Source organism: Thalia democratica, chromosome 1 (assembly GCF_965202585.1).
Source record: "Thalia democratica chromosome 1, ktThaDemo2.hap1.1, whole genome shotgun sequence".
In the NCBI taxonomy this organism is placed as follows: Eukaryota; Metazoa; Chordata; class Thaliacea; order Salpida; family Salpidae; genus Thalia; species Thalia democratica.
The window spans coordinates 48,585,627-48,607,428 of record NC_139165.1 but is presented as its reverse complement, the minus strand read 5'-3'; the positions used below and the strand labels follow the sequence as shown (position 1 = coordinate 48,607,428).

The 21,802-nt window shown below is 24.9% G+C and overlaps 1 protein-coding gene across 1 annotated transcript; it reads left to right on the top strand.

Annotated features, from left to right (window-relative positions):
- The first annotated feature begins 12,453 nt into the window (after positions 1-12,453).
- On the top strand, positions 12,454-14,962 carry LOC145843389 (osteopetrosis-associated transmembrane protein 1-like). Its single transcript, XM_082950864.1, has 4 exons — positions 12,454-12,666; positions 12,998-13,280; positions 13,802-13,966; positions 14,230-14,962. The coding sequence occupies exons 1-4, from the start codon at positions 12,480-12,482 to the stop codon at positions 14,375-14,377; spliced, it is 783 nt and encodes a 260-aa protein (XP_082806990.1). The 5' UTR covers positions 12,454-12,479; the 3' UTR covers positions 14,378-14,962.
- The last annotated feature ends 6,840 nt before the right edge of the window (positions 14,963-21,802 follow it).

Genomic DNA, 21,802 nt, shown 5'->3' with positions numbered 1-21,802 from the left:
CACAAGATATTACAAAAAACTTGAAACTTCTATTAGATATTCTGAAGATCATGATGAAAAGAGAACTAATAGGCGTATTTTAGTTTACTATTGAAACTTATACTAGATATTAAGAAAATACTCTGAAAACTAGAGAGTTTCATGCGTTTAATTTTAAATACAAGATCCGAATCTAGCCAGACACTATTTCTATGGATCCGATAGATTTATTTTCAAAATAGTAGTATATCATAAAACTCAACAACCTAGTATTCAAACTCAAAAAATAGGATTTTTAAAGAACAATAATAAAGCTCTATGTTGTTATGTTAATTAGACTTAAATAAAGAAGTTTATATACAGTAACACTCCTTTAGTATGCATTTTAGAATTCTCATAATTTTTTAAACTCAGTTAAATAAATCATAAGTACTGTACATATTAAACTTGTTGTATGTTTTGAACTAAGAATATATTTTATAGTTTATTGAATGAAAAAAAAGACGTTTAAAACTTTTGGTCTTAGGTTATCGAGTCCAACACATTTAAATGTATTGTCAAGTCATTTTATAATTAATCTTTTATATAAAATTTTAGGTGCAACTCACCTCTATACATCATTAGACTTTGGAAAGTTATGTTCCTTGACCGATGGATAAACATTTATTTTACCTAAGTGTACAATAAATTTTAGTAGTTTTAGTTTATAAAAGTTTTGATCAAAAGCATAAAAAAATATGACAATTTTACTAACAGAAATGCAAGTTTGATGGTACACTTAGGTATGATACAATGCTCTGCACTATGCATGATAGTCATCTAAAGAAAAAGCTCAAAAGAAGTTTTTCATCAAAATGTGGCAATGCTAACAAATAAAAACATGTAAACACATTACAAAGAACTAACTATTAAAAAAAATAGGTTTGAATAAAAACTATTTTTGTAAACAAAATATTGATAAGTCCCCAAACTGTATTTAATCAAATGCATAATAAGAAAACAGCCAACATGGTAATTAGATTTGATTCCTCTTGTATAGTCACGTCCTCTCGTTTAGTTACGCACTTTTGCTGAGGACACAATGTGCGTAGATTCGCGAGATTCCACTGTATTTGCAGGGTTGCTGTTTTGCATGGAAGAGCTTGGTAATGGCAACAACTTCTTCGATGAGTTTCTTATTGCAGAAGGTGTTACCATATCATAAATGGATGTAAGGGTATCAACAATTTTTATCTTGTTGACCCTTTTTAAAAATACTGTATGGAGAAGGTTGATTGTAATACAAGATCTTTCAGAATCGACTTTCTATAGACCCTTTCAATAGATTCAAGAAATCATTTTGATCTATCGGTTGTAGGAGTGCAGTAACATTTGGAGGCAGAAACTTGGTAGTGATTTTGCCGTCAACCAATATAAGTTCCTCCTGTTTTGGATTGGCAGAGCACTTGTCGAGATACAAAATAGCATTTTCTTCCTATTTAAGTTTTCTCTGTCTTTGTTTTGTTTCTGGAAAAAAACAGTTAAAAATCTAATCTCAGAAAACATTCAAGCAGTTGCTTGGTATCGGTATAAATCTGACAGCGCCACATTGTTTATATTACGAAAACAATGAAAATTATTAGCCTGCAAATCAACAATAAAAGTAACCTTATTGTTTCACTGGCATTTGGACAGGCACTTATTGTCATCCTGTATTTGGCTTTTTTTTTGTTCCATCCAGCCGGCTTTGTACTGATACTAAGGCATAGCTAGGTGACATTCTTAAGTACAATCCGGTTTCATCGCAATTAAAAATTTGATGCTCGTAGTTGCCTTCGGTTATGCCAGAAAATTAGTTTCGATTGTTTGAAAACTAATTAACCGCATATTTTGAGATACCGCAAGCTAAACTTCCTGCAAAATCTCTATTGAAACCTCACACTTGCTGAAAATGGTCTACAGTTTTCACCGTAAATTAAACGATGGCACTCAGAAGCCTTTTCTAACAGTATTGGACGAGTTACTGGCAGCCCTTCTCACGTTCCTGACGAAACAAAACGTAAAGGGCGCTGTCTAGCTTGTTAAAGAAACCTTCCCCTACTTTTTTTTGACGTTTAGCGGCTCCAGATAGTCCCAGCTACAATTTTTTGGCTTCCCTTTGCTTCTCAAAATATCGTTCATAGTCTACTTGCCTATAATGAGCTGGCTTATTAAAACAGATTTAGGCACATCACTTTTTGCCATTTCGCAAACTTTTAGCTTGTTTTCATTTGTTAATCGAACTCGTTTTCTGTTTCTATGCCGTCTTATTCATTTTATAAACCAGGTATATTGACTGAATCAAAAGTATGTAACTTACTTTAAAAAGTCAGGAAAGCTTGCTAATAAACAATAAAATCTTTTTTTTTACTGAGCGCGAAAATTATGAGCTATAAAATTAAGTTTGAGAAAATCTTAGTAATATGACGCAACTATTAACTGCTTGCTTAGACAAAAAAATTAATTAATTATGTATATACAGCAAAACATTGATTTTAACTTCAAATTTTATTACCAAAACCATGTTTTACTCGTTTAAACAAGTAAAACGAGCTCTTCAGTTTTTAATAATACCTTTTTCAAAACTATTGAATAAAATATTATAAATACTAAGAATGAGCGAGGAAGCACTGTAGTTCACTACGAATACAAGTTTCCTTGAATAATATGATTTAAAGGTTGTAAGTTAATTAATTATTTACTGAGATACATTTAGTTTGATGACTTTTATTGTACACTGCAAATAATTTTACTCTTTTAATAGAGCTAAAAACATTTCGTTCTATTTAACACCAATAGAAAATATACTATCGATGTTCAGCTGATATTTATTAAAAAATTTTTCTTAACTATTTGTTGGAATAAATATGACGTCAATAGGGTTTTAACTTTTGAGTAAATAATTAGATTTTACTTCAGATTTCATTTTCTGTTACTAAAAAAGAAAAAAAAACTTCTTTTAACTAATTATATATGGTAGATAAGTTTCGTTAGTGTCATATAAATAAGATAATGAATATAGAATTCGATAGATATAAAAATAGTTAGTAATATTTTTCAAGTAACTTAATGTAACTTAATGTAACTTTTAGCATATGTTATACTATTATGATTTATTATGTTAGACAAAAAAAAAAAACTGACAGTCAATTATTAATCTTTAAAGCTTCTTTTGTTTTAATTCTTATTTAAGTCAACTTTGTATCTTAGAGTTATACAAGCTCATAAATAAAAGAGCATACAAATTTTAACTTGTAAAGTAGAGACAAATAAAATGCTTTATTTTTGTTAAGTGTTCCTCTTTAAAAAAGAAATACGTTAATTTTTGTTTTGCATATCTATTAGTTTTCACTGCTATTCTTAATAAAACACAAAACAATATGATTCAAACTAAAATTTATTTTTAATTTAGCTGTAAGATATAAAAAAACGGTTTGCTCAATTTTACTGAAGTATAGTTCAAAGTTTTTGTCATCATGCTATATTGCTGGAAACAAAATCTAATAATTTTTAAATTTCCTTAAACAATTTAATGTAGTTTCAATGCATTAACCTTTTAATATTTTGGTATATTCTTAACTTAAATATGTTTTAAAAACAACTAGATTTGAGATGATTCAACAAATTTATCGCAGTAAATAACACAAATAAAGAACACAATATAATTTAGTGTTTACCTGTTTTTCAGAAATTAACTATACATAAGTATAAACTTTGTAAGGTTTTTTGAAACTTAATTAAATTTATGCGTTTTAATTCTCTCAAGATTGTTTATATAGTTACCACTCGCAAATCTACGCACTCGTTTGAATCTTCAATCTCGGTTAGTTACGCATTTTAGAATTCTCAAAAAATACAAAAAACTATTTAATGTTGTAAATTTATTATATGTTTTGAGTTAACAATATGTTTAATTTTTATTCATCAGTTGTATACTACAATCGCTCAAAATTTCAGTTTTTTTTTTCCCCAAATTCAAGGTCTTTTTTGTTTAGTTTTTTTTATCCAAAAAACCTTGAATCCTGGAAATAACTCAAAATTGACAATTTAAGCAAGGTAAAACCTGGAATATGAGAAAAATAACTGGAATTTTGAGTTTTTTACTGAAATAAATTCATTGTAAACCTCAAATCAAGTTACTTTTAAAAAATTTTTAAGTAAAGATAAATCCAATTATCAAAAGATTAATGCCTCGAAACTACATTAAATTGTTTGAGGAGTTGAAGAAAATTATTGACTTTGGTTTCCAGCAACATGGCATGGTGACAAAAATTTTGAACTAAACTACAGTAAAATTGAGCAAACCGTTTTTTTATATCTCACAGCTAAATTGAAATTAAACATAAATAATAAACAAAATTAAAAAAATTTAATCATCAAAATATATATTAAAAATAGATAAACACAAATGAAAAATGTTTTGAATCATATTGTTTTGTGCTTTGTTAAGATAACAATGAAAACTACTAACTTTTTAAACGATATTCTAATAAATATGCAATACAAAAACTAATGTATTTCTTTTTTAAAGAGGAACACTTAACAAAAATAAAACATTTTGTTTGTCTCTACTTTACAAGTAAAATTTGTATGCTCTTTTATTTATGAGCTTGTATAACTCTAAGATACAAAATTGACTTATATATAAATTAAAACAAAACAAGCTTAAAAATTAAAAATTTACTGTCAGATTTATTTTTACCATAATAGATTGTAATAGTAGTACATATGCTAAAACTTAGATTAAGTTACACTTAAAAGAAATATTAATTTTTCTATTTTTATCTATTAAGTACTATATTCATTATCCCATTTATACAATACCAACGAAATTTATCTACCATATATAGTTACAACCACCTTTTGCGAATCTACGCTCTCGTTTTGTTGCACATTTAAAAATTTCAAATAAAAAGTTTAAAAAATATTTAAGTTTACATAATTCCAGGTTTTTTGTCAATAATACTAAAAAAAAATAAACAAAGTACTTTGAAAATAAACATTTTGTATTTTAGTTTGTGCCTTCCATAACGAATCTACTAAACTCCATTGGTTTTTTCTTTTTATTTTAGAGAAAGATCTATCTCTAATACCATACAAGACAAGTTTAATTTTAGGTGAGCAAGGAACAAAGTGGAAAAAATAATTACAGATATAAACTATTAAAATTAGAATTCACGTTTATGTACAACATGAATTAAAACTAATTCTGTAAACAAATTAAGTGGGAAACTGTGTTTTATTAAATACATTATAAAAATACAACCAGTATAGTAGGTATAATTGCTACCTCTTGTTTAGTTACGTTCTCTGGTTTAGTTACGCACTTTTTCTGTGGAAACAATGTGCGTAGATTCGCGAGAGGTAACTGCAGTTAAAATTAGATAACTTTTTTTTCTGTTATATGAATAGAAACTGAAGTAAAACCGATTTTTACAATAAATGTACTCAAACGTTAAAATCCTACTGACGTCATTTTATATCTAACAAATAGTAACGACTAACTTTTGAATAAATTTCATCTGAATTTCTTATTTCATGAAAGTGTTTTCAAACAGAGTTAAATGGAAGGAATGTTTTAAGCTCTTTGAAAAAAGAGTAAAGATACTTGCAATAACCAATAAAAGTCAACAAACTAAATAAAGCTCAGTAAGTAATTAGTTGACTTACAATCTTTAACTTATATTATTCTAAGAAACTTGTAATCATAGTGAATTACAGTGCTTCCTCGCTTATCCTTAATGGTTATAATATTACACTCAATAGTTTAATTGAAAAAGATAGTATCAACAATTAAAGGTCTAGTTTAGCTAAACGAATAAACATTGTTCTGGTAATACAATTTAAAAATTTGAAGTCAAAATCAATGTTTCACAATAAATTCACGATTATTTCAGTTTTTATGTCTAAGCAAGCAGTAAATAGTTACGTCATATTTTAAGAATTTCTCAAACTAAATATTATAATTCATAATTTTCGCGCTCAGTAAAAAAGAAAGTTTTTTATTGTTTATTTGCAAGCTTTCCTGACTTTTCAAAGTAAGTTACATACTTTTGATTCAATCAACATACTTAGTTTAAAAAATGGATGAGACAGCGAAAAAAAAAACAAGTTACGATAACAATTGAAAACAAGCTAAAGTTCTGCGAAATGGCAAAAAATCATGTGGTTAAACCTGTAGTAATGAGCCAGTTTAAAATTATGCAAGTTGATTTTGAACGATATTTTGAAAAGCGAGGAAGAGTTTAAAAAGTTTATAGCCGAAAATAAGGAGCTGGGACTAGCTGGAGCCGCTAAAAAGTCAAAAAGAATAGAGGGAGGCTTCTTTGACAACCTAGACAAGCTAGTCCTTAACATTAAGTTTCGTTAGGAACGTGAAACGGGCTGTTCAGTAACTCGTCAAATACCGTTAGAAAAGGATTCTAAGCACCACCGTTTATTTACCTTATTAAACTGTAGACCCTTTTAAGCAAGTTTCAATGATAACGTTTAGCTTGCGGAATCTTAAAAGATGCGGTTAAAATTTTAGTTCAGATAGATCATTTGCTGATCAATTTTATGAATTTTCAGGCAGAATTGAAGGCTATTCCGAACACCAAATTTTTTATTGTGATGAAACTGGATTGGACTTTAGAATGTTGCCTGGATATACCTTAGCATCAGTACACAACTTACAATCGTTGTCAACCAGAAGCCACACCAGAAAATGTGTCAAAACTCATCCGATTCCGTCAGTTTTCTGCTAAGAAACGAGAAAGCTCTGTTAAACAAACCTAATTCTTTCCTTTTACAGAAAGAGTTCCTATATTAATCAAAATGTTTTCCGGCGTAATTTCTATACTTTAAATTAATTTTAAACTTCATTAAAGTATTGTTTCTATTATTCTTTCTCTGTTTCAATATGTAGTTTGTTTCGTTGAAAGTAATGACTATAAAGTAAACTAACTGAAAACTTAGTGTCTATTTTATTGTATGCACTGCATAATATAAAAAAGGCAGTTTATGAAAAAAACAATGCTTGTAGTTATCCGGCTAAAGGCTTATCCGACAAAATTACAAAAAAATCGTCCAAAATGGCCAAATAAGTGAGAAAGCACTATACAAGTTAAATGCTACTGTGTGGTTTTGCAAATTTATTTTTTAAATAGTTTTCTGCTTAATTAGATATCATAGCCAAAAAAGTTTAAATTGTAAGTACAAATATATTAAATCTAATGTTGTTGATTTTTTGTTAGAAACATAAAAGCTTTTAAAATTAAACATAGCTTTATTAATAAACTAGTAGATTCATTTGATATAAATGTTAGCCTTAACTTCAAAAATTTAAAGAACTTTTAAAGTTTTCCTACAACAGTAGCTTACGAAAAACTTTTTAAGAACATGTATAGTACTAACATTATAAGCATCATAAAAATTTAATATATAAGACTAGTTTTTTGAAAAGTGGACAAGAATTGAAGAGTTCGTATGAAACAAAGGAAACGATAAAAATAAATGAAATAAATATAAAGTAGAACTACTTGAAAAATTGTAAACAAAATGTACTCAAAATTTTTTATAACAACATAGAAATGAAAATAGAGTTAAAAAATAGAATTATGCCCAAACAGGTGTAATTATTGTCTGCTATAATTACAGTATATTATGTTTGTCCCGACTAGAGTCTTGATACAGATGTGCAGTTAAATAAGGTTAAGCTTTTTTTTTGGTCGTTTAGAATATTTATTTTAATTAGTAGATAAATTAAAATCAGTACTAAAAAGTCGATTATCTTGTTTATTTAAAATAAATGAATACCATACTCGTTTATTAATAAACTTTTTAATTAATTTATGTACAATTGTATTTTAAAAGGTATATTCATTTTTATATTGTACTGATGTGTTCGAACTTAGTCTAAAGATCGAAATGATATGATAAACCTTAAGTTAAATTGAGCTTTTCCCTCAGCGCACAAAAGTCCAGACCAGACCTAGGCTTTGTTAGATGTTTTTCGCCGATGTTTTTTTTTAATTCACACTATTAACATTATTAAAATGAAAAAAGTTGTTTAAAAAATGTTATGCTGTATCGTTTACACTAATTGATTTCACTCATCAAGTGATTTTAGATTCAGTGCGTACTTTTTATTTGGTGCGTATGTTATCTATGTCTATAATGGATTTAGTAGAACATGGTAGAATTTTTGGCCTTACACAAGTATTGACACACGAATTGGGGCACAAATTCTAAAGCTTGCTATTATATTTTACAAACTTAAGTTCAACTTACATCGCTTTACTTTTTTATAATTCAAGAACTTTAAATTATTTGATTCTTACTTCTGTTTTGCAAGTTATCTTTACATTGTTAATATTTAAAACAAATAAAACAAGTAATTTTTTAAAGAAGTTATGATACGCATTGTTGCTTTAATTTTTTGTATTTATACATTTTGCATTTTAACGCGTAACTTTGGCGGGTTCGTACCTCTTAAATTGCGTACCTTACCGATTTCTTTCTTTTTTAAAAGCAAATTGTAAAAATTTTGACCCGGTAGTAAATATATATTGAACATTATATAAAACTAAGAAAAGTTTTTGCGATTGTTGTTGAATAAGGTTTTCCCCCGATTCGTGCGTTTAACCTAGCCAAAAGTTTCTAATTAATAAGACTAAATAATATTTTTTTATGGTAGAAAAACAATAGTCTTACACTGCCTTTATACTACAACAATGAACATTTGTTGAAAGTCAAGCAAAAATGTTGTTATCACATGTAGTTCTACCTCCCCCTTTAAAACTCACATTAAACTAACCAATAAAAAAAATAAAAAAAATAGTTAATCTATTTAACGGATAAATCTATTTGGTGAGGCGTCATTTAGCAAACACTCACAAGTTTAAAATCTCTACACTAAAAACAACAAAGTGTGAGAAAATCATAAAGTTTAAATTCCATTTAAATATCCCTGTCAACACTGCTACAAAAAACACATCAATATTACAATCATGTTATCGCTGTCAAAGTATCATTAAAACCCAATCAAAATGTTCATTCTTATTTATACACATTTTATAAACCTGTTTTTTTTTGATAAAAAAACTCATGAAACCTTTTAAGAAAATTTGTACTTTAACTTAATAGGTATGTCAGCCAATTGCTTACTATCCAATAAGCTTGATACTTATGACTATAATTTCTCTAGTCACACTCTTAGTAGTTTATAAACGAAGTCTAACTATATAAAAGTGAAAAAAAGTAGTTGGAATTAAAAAAATGTTCTTTATAAACTAGTGCTAGTTTTTTTTGCAAAAAAGTGGCAAGTTTTTTTTTCGAACTTGACCTAATGTTACACAAATTACAGTTATCTGCCACCTGTGTATGCACTTTCAACACAGCGCAAAAGTGCGGACTGCGGACCTTATCGGCAATGAGTTGCGTTCTTAGGAAATTTTTTTCTTTAATTATTTACACAAACATGACACATCTTTTTAATACGAGCATAAAGTTAATTTTATAGACAAATTTATAAATTTTTCAAAAAACATAAAAATTTAATGTCAATTATTTTCCTTATCTTAAAAGCTATCTAAAAAATTTTTATTTTATTTTAGAGAACGCACCTTTGTCTTTAATTTAAGAAAAAAAAATTGGTTTAGGGTTTGAATTATTTCATGGGGTCCCTCCAAAAATAAAGGTTTTTTTTTTCTTTTTTTCATTCAAATTGCATTATAACCAAAAATAATTTTTTTTTTTAAATATTTTTTTTTGATTTTCCTTAGTTTGCATGTTGTTTAAACTCTTAAATAGTTATTTTATAAATAATGTTAATATCTTTTACGATTTGGCCCCAAAACAAAATGATGTATATTACACTATAATTTGCCTTGGCCGTTTCCAAGATAAAAAATTGATAAAAGGAAAAAAACAATTAATAAGAATGTGAATTACAACAAATTTAATTAAATTATTATAGTTTATTAAAATTTGTTGTAATTTACATTCTTATTAATCGTTTTTTTCCTTTTATCAATTTTTTATCTAGGAAACGGCCAAGGCAAATGATAGTGTAATATATATCATTTTGTTTTGGGGCCAAATCGTAAAAGATATTAATATTATTTATAAAATAACTATAACTATTTAAGAGTTTAAATAACATGCAAACTAAGGGAAATCAAAAAAAAAATATTAAAAAAAAAAAATATTTTTGGTTATAATGCAATTTGAATGAAAAAAAGAAAAAAAACCCTTTATTTTTGGAGGGACCCCATGAAATAATTCAAACCCTAAACCAAATTTTTTTTTTTCTTAAATTAAAGACAAAGGTGCGTTCTCTAAGATAAAAAAAAGATTTTTTAGATAGCTTTTAAGATAAGGAAAATAATTGACATTAAAGTTTTATGTTTTTTGAAAAATTTATAAATTTGTCTATAAAATTAACTTTATGCTCGTCTTTTTAATCCTCATTTATAAACATGTTTAAAGCCACTAAAGTTTACAAACAACACAAAATAAAATCCCCGAAACAAAAACTTTTAGAATAAGAATAAAAAAGATTTGTTAAGGAAAATAATTGGCATTTAAGTTTTAGGTTATTTCTAAAACTAAAAAACTTGCTGTTCAAGCTAAGTTAACGCTAATTTGATGAAACTATATTAGAAGTCTTGAATGTATATTTAAAATGTGTGTTTATGTGTAAGTATTTATTTATGTATGTGTGTTTATATTCATATTCAAACCACAAAGTTTTAATCTATCTAATACTACCTTGTTCCTTTAAATTTTACAAAGAAAATATAACTGAGTAATAGTTTTTAGTAAATAAAGCTTTATAATAACATTGATCACACTTTCTTTGAATTCTATTTAACCAAAATTATAATTTAGGGTTTTAAAATTTTACTCCTGCTTGCTTATTTTTTAGCACTTTTTTCATTTTAATTGGTTGTCTTCATAGAAAACACAACACAGGGTTCGTGCACATCGGGCTAAATCAGTTTTTTTGAAAAAAAGTTGTAAAACATCAGTTCTTTCATTTTTTTGCTTGAAAATTTTAGAATTTCAGTTTATGTCATTTCTGGATTTGTTATTTAACTTCTTTTTAAATAAATTTTAGTAAGCACATAATTTAGAACATTAAATTGAAACTAATAAAGCAGACTAATTGTGTTTTCTACATGTTGATATTATTTTGTAGAGCTTTATAAAACAGTCAGATATTAGTGATTAATTAATTAATTTATATTAAACAAAACTTTTGGTTCAGATGTTAGGGGTTAAAAAAAGTACTTCATAGAAGGTGAAAGCTATCCACTAAAGCTGTATTTTATGCTTTGTTTTTTAACATTTTGTAATTTGTTTTAAATAAAACAATTTAAAATTCATGACTTAAATAGTTTTAAGGAGATTTTTATCTAATATTTATTTATATAGTTGTTATAAACAAAACAATGTTTCACTCCTATATTGGCATATAGAAGATCATCAGTTGTTATAACCAATTAAAAAAAAAGTTTTTGAACAAAATAAATGGAAGTTATGTAAAAATATTAAGTACAACAAAATGAAAAACAAAGTATTAAACTTATGATTTAAAAACTTGTGGTTTTTAACCATATTTCTTCATTTTTCTCAGTATAAGTATTTATTTTTTTAAATGGTTATGTGCAGGAAATTTTTGAATTAAAAAAAATATATACCTTTCAAAAATAGAATTTATACAATATTTATTGAGTTTTTTGTTTACCTAAATTTTTTTATTTTAAGGTCTCATAAATCTTTTTCGACCTGTTAAGAAGTTTCTGAAAATTTCAAGTCTCTACCTTAAAGAATAAAAAAATGTAGACTGATTTTTGTGGGTTTTTGAGTTTCAAAAAATAAAAGATAATGAAAATATTCGTATCGGAAACTTTTTACAAAATTGATTATATCTCTATTAATGTTTTATAAAAAAGTATCTTATAGTTCATACTTAAACTTTCATATATGAGCCAATTTTTTTAAGTCCTCTGGCTTAATTAGAATACTATTTAATTTAAATTTTAAAATCAATATGTTATAAAAAAAGTAGTATATTTGTTTAAAACTCTAATGAAATATGTACTAATCATTCTCAATTAACATTACCAGCATTTATTTCAAAATCTACGACTTAAAATTTTTTTTTGAAGTTTATGACTTTTTTATTTATTTTTAATATTTGAATAAAAACATATGATTTCATAAGTTTTTAGCAATAAAAAATCTAATATACAATCTTTTCATAATTAAACAGTGGAGATTCTAGAGTTTCTCATTAGTTTAATTGTTTTTTAAATTAAATTAACAAATTTTAAAAATGTCAGTAGTTTTTTTAAGTGGATCATTTGTGATTAAAGCAAACTGAAACATTTTTCTATAAATTTATTACCCAGTATTTGAAAGTTTTTAGTTTTTATGTAACAAAGAAAATTGTTTTTTTTTAGAAGAGTTTTTATTTTAGTTTCAAAATACTAACTATGAACACATGGAAACGTTTATTGCTGTTAGTATTCGTACAAATGATATGTGTGAATTCAAAAAAAGACTTTAAGAAGTCAGCAAACTATTATAATCAAATGATAGAATCAATTAAGTTGTTTAGAACTTCTGAACGCTGTCAAGTAGAACTTCATAAGTTTAGTGATGTCACCTCAAAATTCATAGGTATTTTGAAAAATAAATTTTATATTTCTTTATGTTAAAATTATATGGAAGAAAGTATTTATTGTGCTTCAAAATGATTTTTAAACTTACTCAAACAACAGCAGCTTTAAACTTATATTAAATGCAAGTTGTAACAAAATAATTTTGTTATAAATAAAAAATCAATTATAATGCTAATAAAATTTCTGACATAAAGTTGAAATTAATTATTGTAAGTTTAAGATAAACTTAAAAATTTTTGTACAGCTACTATTCTTTTATATACTTAAAATAGTTTTTTTACAGTATAAAGTGCAGAATGTTTAAAATATTATTTTATTTGTAATAACAGGATGTGCAATAGATTATGCTCATCCTCTACAGTACTGTTCAATGTGTTCCGAAAACTACCTCGATGTCAAACATTCATTTGAGTCAATGAAATCATCCAATGCAAGCTGTGACAACGAAATTATATCTGCTGATCAAATTGGCTTTGTTGGCAAAGTTTGGGATTTTATTGAAGATATTTGGATTAATTCTGCTTGCGATAAGTGTTTTATTGAAAAGAACAACACTTATGTTCTTCGTAATGAAACTATTAAGTATCTTACAGACTACAACATCACAATCAAGTTAGATGTTACATTTTAGATGGATCTTGATTGCATGCTAATCTGTCACATTATTTACAAAGTAGTTTGTACTTAAAAAAACTTATTTATATACTTATATTTTTAATTACTATTGGTTGTTATTTGTCAGATTTTAATAAGTTTTTACATACCAACTAAAACATACCCTTAATTTTATAATTTGTCTGACATGTTTTTAATGATAGTCATAATTTTTTTCCGCAAAAAGCTGTTTTTTAGTTTATTTTTAAAAGTATTTATTACTTTATAGGAGTCAAACTATTTCTCATTTTAACTTAATAAGTACTAATTGTTTTAATTTGTTTTGCTTACTAAGTCCAATAATGGGTTTAAATTATTTAATTAGATTAGATGAAAGTTTATCAATAAAATTCAGAATTTTTTGATTATTTTAAACATGTATACATAATTTTTACATGATTCATTTAAGTACTTCTGGAAAACTAATAATTTAATTTTATGTCTTGGATTGGCACTTTAGTATATTGAAGTTGAAACAGGTGTTTTAAGCTGTTTGATAATGTATCTTCTGATCAACCACCTAAGTACAAGGACTCGTGTCTAACTTGCTCTAAACTATACTATGAGTTAAATGATTACTACTCAACATTGTCAAAAGAAAAAATATTATGTGCTGATATTATTGATGCTATGAACTATACCAGGTAATCTTAAAAAACTAATAAGTAATCATTTTAAAAGTTTGAGTATGTATTTAATTTTCTATTAAGTTTAAGGTTAACATAATAAAATAAATGAGTTAGTCTACTATAAAGCTGCATAAAAATTTAGGTTAGTTTAAAATTTATTTTTTTATAGATCTAGTAAAAAGTTTAAAGTGTACATGTACGCACTTATAAAAAACTCTTCGTGATGAATTGCATCTATTGAATTAATTTAGTACTATATTTAGAGCTGTAATTAACAGATACTCTTGGGCCACAACACTTGGCTGCCATCCAGTTCACGAACAATCACTAGGTGTCATAATAACATCCATAGTTGTTGGAGTCTTTACACTCGGTTTCTACTTAATGCTATGTTTAACTTACAAAGAAGATGCACACAATATCTAGTGTAAAGTTTCATTTTTGTTAATTTTTTTTAAGCTAGTATGTTAAAAACCAACAAAAAAAAACTTATAACTGATAAACTATTCATTAAGTAGCTTAGTAATAGCAGTGAAGACTTTTATAATTTTAATTGTTACAGTTTTTAATATTTTTATAACCTGTTTTGAGAGTATGTAGAGTTAAGGGTTCGCATGTTCTTGATTTGAATTTAATTTTGTTCTACACACTTATAAGAGTATATTTTTTTTTACGATGTGGAATAATGATTTTGTAGTTATAAACATAAGATATTTCACTAATCAAAAATTTTCAAAGTGTTGTGTTTTTTAAAACTCTTAACTTATAAAAAACAGTTTTGTTTTCAATAAATATGGAATATTTTTTAAAAAGGCTTTGAAGATTTTAAAACTGAAAACAATTTTAATTTTTAAAACTCCAGTTTAAATTTAAGTTTTTTTTTAAAGCTGTTATAGATATCAATATTTTGTTTTATCATTTTATGCAGCATATATCCTTAGCCTTTGCTAAAACTATGAAATACTGTTTTTTTACAAACCAATAAATAAATTTTTAGATTCAATTTTTACATTTAACATCATCAAATTATTATCTTAGTTTTTAATCATTTGCAATGTTTTGTACGTTATTTTTACTAAAAGAACTAGCTTGTTTAAATAAGGTCTACATACTTAAATTTAAAATTGATTTCATTTAAAATTGCTGTATAGTTTGATTTTCAAGTTCTATTATATAGAATATTTCTTGTAAAAAATATTCAAAGTTGTAAAAGTTTTAGTTTTTTCTTAAGTTTGTTTTTGGTTATGTTATATAAGTTTGATATTTAAATTGATTAATTTTTTTCACTGATTTTACTTTTTATTAAAGGAAATTATGTGAAAATTTTTATTATTTTTGACATTTTATTGACATTAAGTAAAAAAGATTTAATAAGTTATTTAGCATCTTAAAATAAAAGTAAACTTATTACGAGCAAATGATATATTAATTTTATTTGAATTGAAAATAGTCTTAATTTAAGTAATAAAAGTAATATCACTTTATTGTTGAGAAAACTTTTATTCTATTAACAAAACCTAAGATTAATGTAAAATTTTGTAAAACTTGTAAAATATATAGAATGTACAACGTTATATCAAAAAACCCTCAATTTTTTTGGATTAGCTGTTTTTTAGAAGCCCTTAAACATTTGATGTTTATTAGAACTTAAAGGTACTTTTAAGTTTTTAAAAAGGTTATTGTTAATCTGTAAAAAACTTTTTTTTTAAATAAAGAACTTTTTTAAGTAGTAAGGTAAATAGTTTTAAATATTAACTAATTTTTCAAATGCGTCAGCTTATAATATTTTTGATAAAATTAAGTATAAGCTTGATAGAATTATGAACCACTTTATTGTTATATGTACATTTTTCTTTTAAGTAAAAGTATTTAAAACGCTTTTTTGATATTTTATAGTGTAAAGTAACAGTAAATAACACCAATAAGTGAAGTAAATGTATCATATTAATTGCAAAATAATTAATAAAAATTAATGATGATGAGTTTATAATTTATTGGAGGACAAAAAAGCGCTTAAATACTCGATCCTTGGACCTAGTGTATGAAAAAACCTTTCGATTATCGAGTCGCACACGACTTGGATACATTTCAAAGTTTTGTCCAAGACATATTAAGAATTAAGACATTCAAACTTTTATTTTTTTACACAAATATAAATAGGACGGCTTAAAGTTATTGATTAGGAAAATTTTGATAACAATTTTAAAATTTAAGAAAAATAATTTTTCACGCAGAGGAACTGCTAATTTTTATAAGAGAATTATCTTTAAAATTATAAGTTTGACGCCGTTCAACAAATTTACTTTGACTTATTTACAATAATAATAAGTTATTTTTAACATTTAAAACCTCATTGGTCTGAAGAGGATTATCAAACCGATTATTTGTTATTACTCAGAAACTTAGTTTAAAAAACCTTCAAACTACAAGTTAAACTTCAACAAAATAATTTACCTGTTAATTAATCATCTTTCATTGTAAATTTAACAGTAACAAATATATTTTCAAGTAGGAAAATATTCTTTTTATGTTTGAATTGTATTTTGTTAGTTACGAATTTATTATAAAACTTTGTGTTGTTATTTACTTATATTAAAAATATGAATACATTATTTTTGATAAACTATCAAAAATACACATATATTTTATCTATTCTACTGTAAATAGATTAAGAATAAACCATTAGATTATTAGAAAGTAATAATGTTTTTGAAATTTAATTAGATATCAATTAGTTGTTGTATCAAGTTCTAAGGAAGGATATGTGCGGCATAAAAACATTTTGTCGAGCAAAAAGTATTACTAAATATAAGTTTAAAAAAGTCAATAGCTAAAATATTTATAGTTTTAATTAAGTGGTATAAATGTAAAGTCATGATCTGCGAATATTATAATCAAAGTGTTAAAATAGTTAAACAAAACTTCTAAATACAAGATTATAAACAAATATAAGAACAGTAGTTTGTTACAGATTTATAAATTTTAGCAATTCTGTTTTACCTTATCTAGAAAAATAAATCTTTGTTTTTATTTGAAATAAAAATAAGTTATATAGATATTCTTTAAAAAGAAGGTTGCCAAAAAACTAGAGTCCTGGAAAAACTTGAAATTAGGCAAAAGACTTTGAATCGAAAAAAAAACTGGAATTTTGAACAAGGATCACTTAAAAACCTGGAACTTAAAAAATTTTTACATGAAAAGTAATAACATTTTAATTAGATTGGAAAAACCTATCATACATACAAAATTTTTATTAAATCATTTATTAATAAAATATATTTAAAGTAGCTTCAAAGTATCTTTTCAATGCTGTTATACTATTTAAGACACTTTTTTACCTTGAGTTACATTTGATACTAAAAATGAACCAATAAAATTGTTGTTTGTAAATACTCTGAAAAAGTTTACCAAAAACTTTTGGCAACCCTGTTGAAACATATTTTGCTTAGAAATTTTACGTTTTTAAATAAATACATTTGTTCTGCTCTATCTCTGAATATCTCAAAAACATGACAAACCTACTGTTATAAAGTATTAAGTATTAGGTTAATATTGTTATCAAACCTGTAAAAAATAATTTCGCTTTTTAGTGAAGTAAATAGATAGATAAAAAAGTTACTTCTGTTCTTAAGCAGACGAGAATGAAAGTTTAAATGCAAAATAGAATTAAAAATTAATTGTTTAAAAATTTCATGTTCAAAATTAGTAATTTCATACTAGTCTACCTTTGTATAACAATAAATTTTTTTATTTTTATTAAAGATAAAAATTAAGTTATGAACAGCTTTTTTTGAAACATACGGCTCAACAAAAGGGCTTTTAAATAAAAAGATTGAATGAAATTAGACTAAAAATGTGCCTGCTGCCTTATTTAAGTAACGGGCCGGATTTCTTTATCAAATTTTTTTCGCAGGCAGTCGAATTTTAATTTTTTGAACAAAATATTCTTAACTTTATTGAATAAAATCAGTCTTAAGTTACCACCGTTGCTTACTAACAGTTAAGCTATCAGTCTATTTGCAATTACAAAAAAAAAAGTTTTTTGTACAGGCTGCTTTAGGTATAAAAAGTTGCGCACCATAAATTAGCGATTATTTAACAATAAAAAATGTTTAAAAATTATTGCTAACTGAGACGAGTTTTTTTAAATCAGAGTCTAAGAAAAACAAATCTATACATTTTCGTAACTTTTATCAATTCAACTTAGTATTTTATTATAAAGTTTTATGATAAAAGTATTCGTCTACCTAATTAATTTATATACTTTTTTTTTCTTTTTATAGATTAAATATACTTTTAAATGATCATATTCATGTTGTTTAGTCAGATAAAATTTACAATAGAAAAGCAGAGAGACTAAAATACAAACTTTCAGTATCCAATGTATATAAATAACAAACTAAAGCGTGATTAAGATGTAGAATCTGAAGAGTAAAACAAAAACAACTTTTATAATGTAAGAAGTAAGCATTCAGTTGAGAACTACATCCGACATTAACCATTAGTAATAAAATCTGTACGATTGCTGTATAGAATAAGAAGAAAACATATTAATTTTTTTTATTAGCAAAAAGTAAATAAGCGCTCAAAAAGTTTGGTACAAAGACCTGGTGCACGAAAAAACCTTTCGGTTATTGAGTCATACACCACGGATACAGTTTAATGTTTTGTCTAGGACAAAATAATAGTAGTAAAAACGTTTGAACTTAAATATAATAAAATACGTATACAGAAATAAACTAATGAAACATTCAAAGTGAAAAGTTTTATTAAATAAATATATTTAAACTAAATTAACATGATTTACTTACTTTTTTGTACTATAATTCTAAAATGAGAAATTTTAATAAAAATCTACTAAAAAGTTGCTAAATTATTCAACAGTAGTTTTAGAAAACTAACAAATGTTAGATGTAGTTTATAGTAACTTTGAATAATATGTTTTAATTTTACACCATCTTCTGTTGTTGTTATTCTGATTTAAAAAATATATAATTATATAAAAAAGTATAATATTGATATAAAAAATGAAAGTATATATTATAAAACGAACTAAAACTTGCTTTTTTTTGAGAATAATAAAATCTAAGCATTAAAGCTATTTTGCTCTCGTCAGACTGAACCGATAAAATATTAATAACAAAAATAGCAACAGTTTAAGCACAACATAAATGTTTATGAAAGAACTTAATAACTATTTTTTATTCACTAAATTTTGTTTTTGTAACTACCCTACATAACTACAAACTAAAACTTTTCTTTACTTAGTAAATATTGGTAAAGCCTTGAATTTAGAATTCGTTGAAGCTAATGTTTTTTCAAAAGATATTAGTTTTATAAATTAATAAATACAAGCTTTAGTTTAAAATAAGTTAAATAGATAATATTTTTTTAAATTTACTTAACCTCTAAAAGGTCTTATTGTTTCTTACGCATAATAATGCTGACATTTATATCAATTAAATGTTCATAAATATATAGGTATACATGTAAAACTAAAAACATAATTCCCAAACTGTATAAACCTGTTTAAAAATATTATACGATCTAATTCAAGCTTGCTTACCTTTGTTATATTTTTGTACACTTATCGCTTCTGTAACAAAAATTGATAAATTAAATAATAATAATAATAATAATAATAATAATAATAAAATTAGATCAACTTTTTTTTGATTCAACAAAACTATTTATTTTGAGTTAAGAATAATAATATCCATGACATGAAATTAAATTGTATCAAAATAGTGTACGACTCGATAACTGAAAGGTTTAATGTTCACCAGGTCCTAGGACCAGTTATCTTGAGCGCTTTGTCGTTCAATAGATGATAATAAAACATTTTTAGTACTAATTAGTAATAATTTGAAATATTATAAACTGTAAGTGTGCAGTGCATAGCATTTACTAATACCTATCTAAAAATTATAATTAGTTCTATTGTGTAAAAGTTAAACAACTAACAAGTTGTTTGGGTTTTACTATAGAACTGTTTTTGTTTAATTAAATTGTTTTTAACGACAAAAATATAGTTTTCAAAAAGTAACGAACTTAAGTTTTTAGGTAAGTATAAAAGTTTTTATTTAAAACTAACTTGTTTTTACTTAGGTGTATACATATAAAGTTAAGAATGTACTTTTCTCTTTTTTTTTGTTAATATACTTCAATTTATCTGTTAAAGCATCAAGTTATTATTTCACCTACTAAACATGTAAAAATTTCAAGATAAAGTTTAGTATTTTAGTTTTTTATTATTAAAAATTCAAAATAATTTACTTTAAATGCTTTTAGACACAGTTAGTTTCTGTTTCTACTTATAGTGAAATTGTGTATAAAAAAATATTAAGGAGAGTGTTCTATCTGACTGAAAAATTGAAAAATCTTTAAAAAAATAAAATGCTTATGATAAAATGTAACTGAGAAATGTAAATTTTCGTATTTTAAATATAATAACTATGAGGATGAAAAGGCTTTAGTCAAATAAAACATTTGTAAAAGAGAAAATTGGTTTTAATTCTTACTGGTTTGATTGTATTTATGTAAAGGATCAAACGTTCAATTAATAATAATAAAATATTTTATCTGATAATTAAAAAACAAACACAAATAAATAGGGTCAAAAGGTTCATTAAAAAAAGTCTCTCTTATTTTTTGGTAATATTCAATGTTAAAGTATATGTACCACTTTTATCAGTTTGTAGTACAGATAATTTTATAATCAAAAACTAAAACCAACCAAAACAAATGCTAACTTGCCCTAAGTTACATCAAGTTTTAATCTTAGCTATAATGCTGCGTGAAAAAAATTAAGTATATTGTACGTAAAACTCAGTAAGAAAAAGTTAGTCTGTTTTATTTGTACGTAAAATAAATCTGCTGGGTAAATAATTTTTACTTATTAACTTTTATAGTTTAAATTCTATACCTAAGTAAAGTTTTAAAAATATAACTTAAAACATTTCATTAACTTTTGAGGCTTTCATTGTAAGAATTTTAACAACTTTAAAAAAGTTAAGTTATTTGAAAAAAAAGTAGAACTAAAAATTCTATAGTACCACAAAAATTAATTGCGTTTACCAATGAATATAACATTTCTTCATTTTTATTTAATTTTAAAACTATTAAACTTAAAAGTGTTTAATTAATTTACGATGATATTTTGAACTTATACCAAATGTGTTTTAAATTTTCAAACAAAAATGTTCTATCAAATTCAAATACGTGGACACTTTTTATTATTCAAAATCTCAAGAACTTTTAATTGTCTTGTTTATTTATATTCTTTCATTAAAAGTAGTTTTATGTTTTTTATATTTTAAACTTATTTTTTTAACTTAAGGGAGTTATAATGTTTTAAACTGTTCAAAACTAATGTTGTCCTGGAAAAGACGTTAAAAAGTATCCAAGTGGTGTGCGACTCGATAACCAAAAGGTTCTTTGCGTATCAGGTCCTAAGACCAAATATTTTGAGCAAATTTTTTCTCGTTCAATCAACTATAATTAAACAACCTAACGTAATGAATTTAAGCAGATGACCAATAGTTTTTAGTAAAAATTACTAATAATATCTATATACAAGGATTTCCCAAAGTGGCTATATGGCCTCCTTAGGGTCCATTTCAGAAATTTAGGTTGTTTAATTGTAGTTTATTGGTCATAATTTCAAAGTTACACTATATGTTTTGGAGTTAAAGATTAACAGCAAAACATAAGGTTTTAGGTGTATTTAAGGATATTTTTTGAGCTTATACTAGGAAATTTGAAACTATCAATAGACCAGGGCTTCCCGAAGTGGCACATTTTATAAAGTTAGGGGACCGTAATTTGAAAATATACTAGATATTCTTGAGT

Coding starts and splice junctions, on each gene's coding strand:
- LOC145843389 (XM_082950864.1), top strand. CDS start 12,480: ATGAACACATGGAAACGTTTATTGCTGTTAGTATTCGTACAAATGATA. Junction 12,667..12,997: donor TGTCACCTCAAAATTCATAG/GTATTTTGAAAA, acceptor TTGTAATAACAG/GATGTGCAATAGATTATGCT. Junction 13,967..14,229: donor GATGCTATGAACTATACCAG/GTAATCTTAAAA, acceptor TGTAATTAACAG/ATACTCTTGGGCCACAACAC.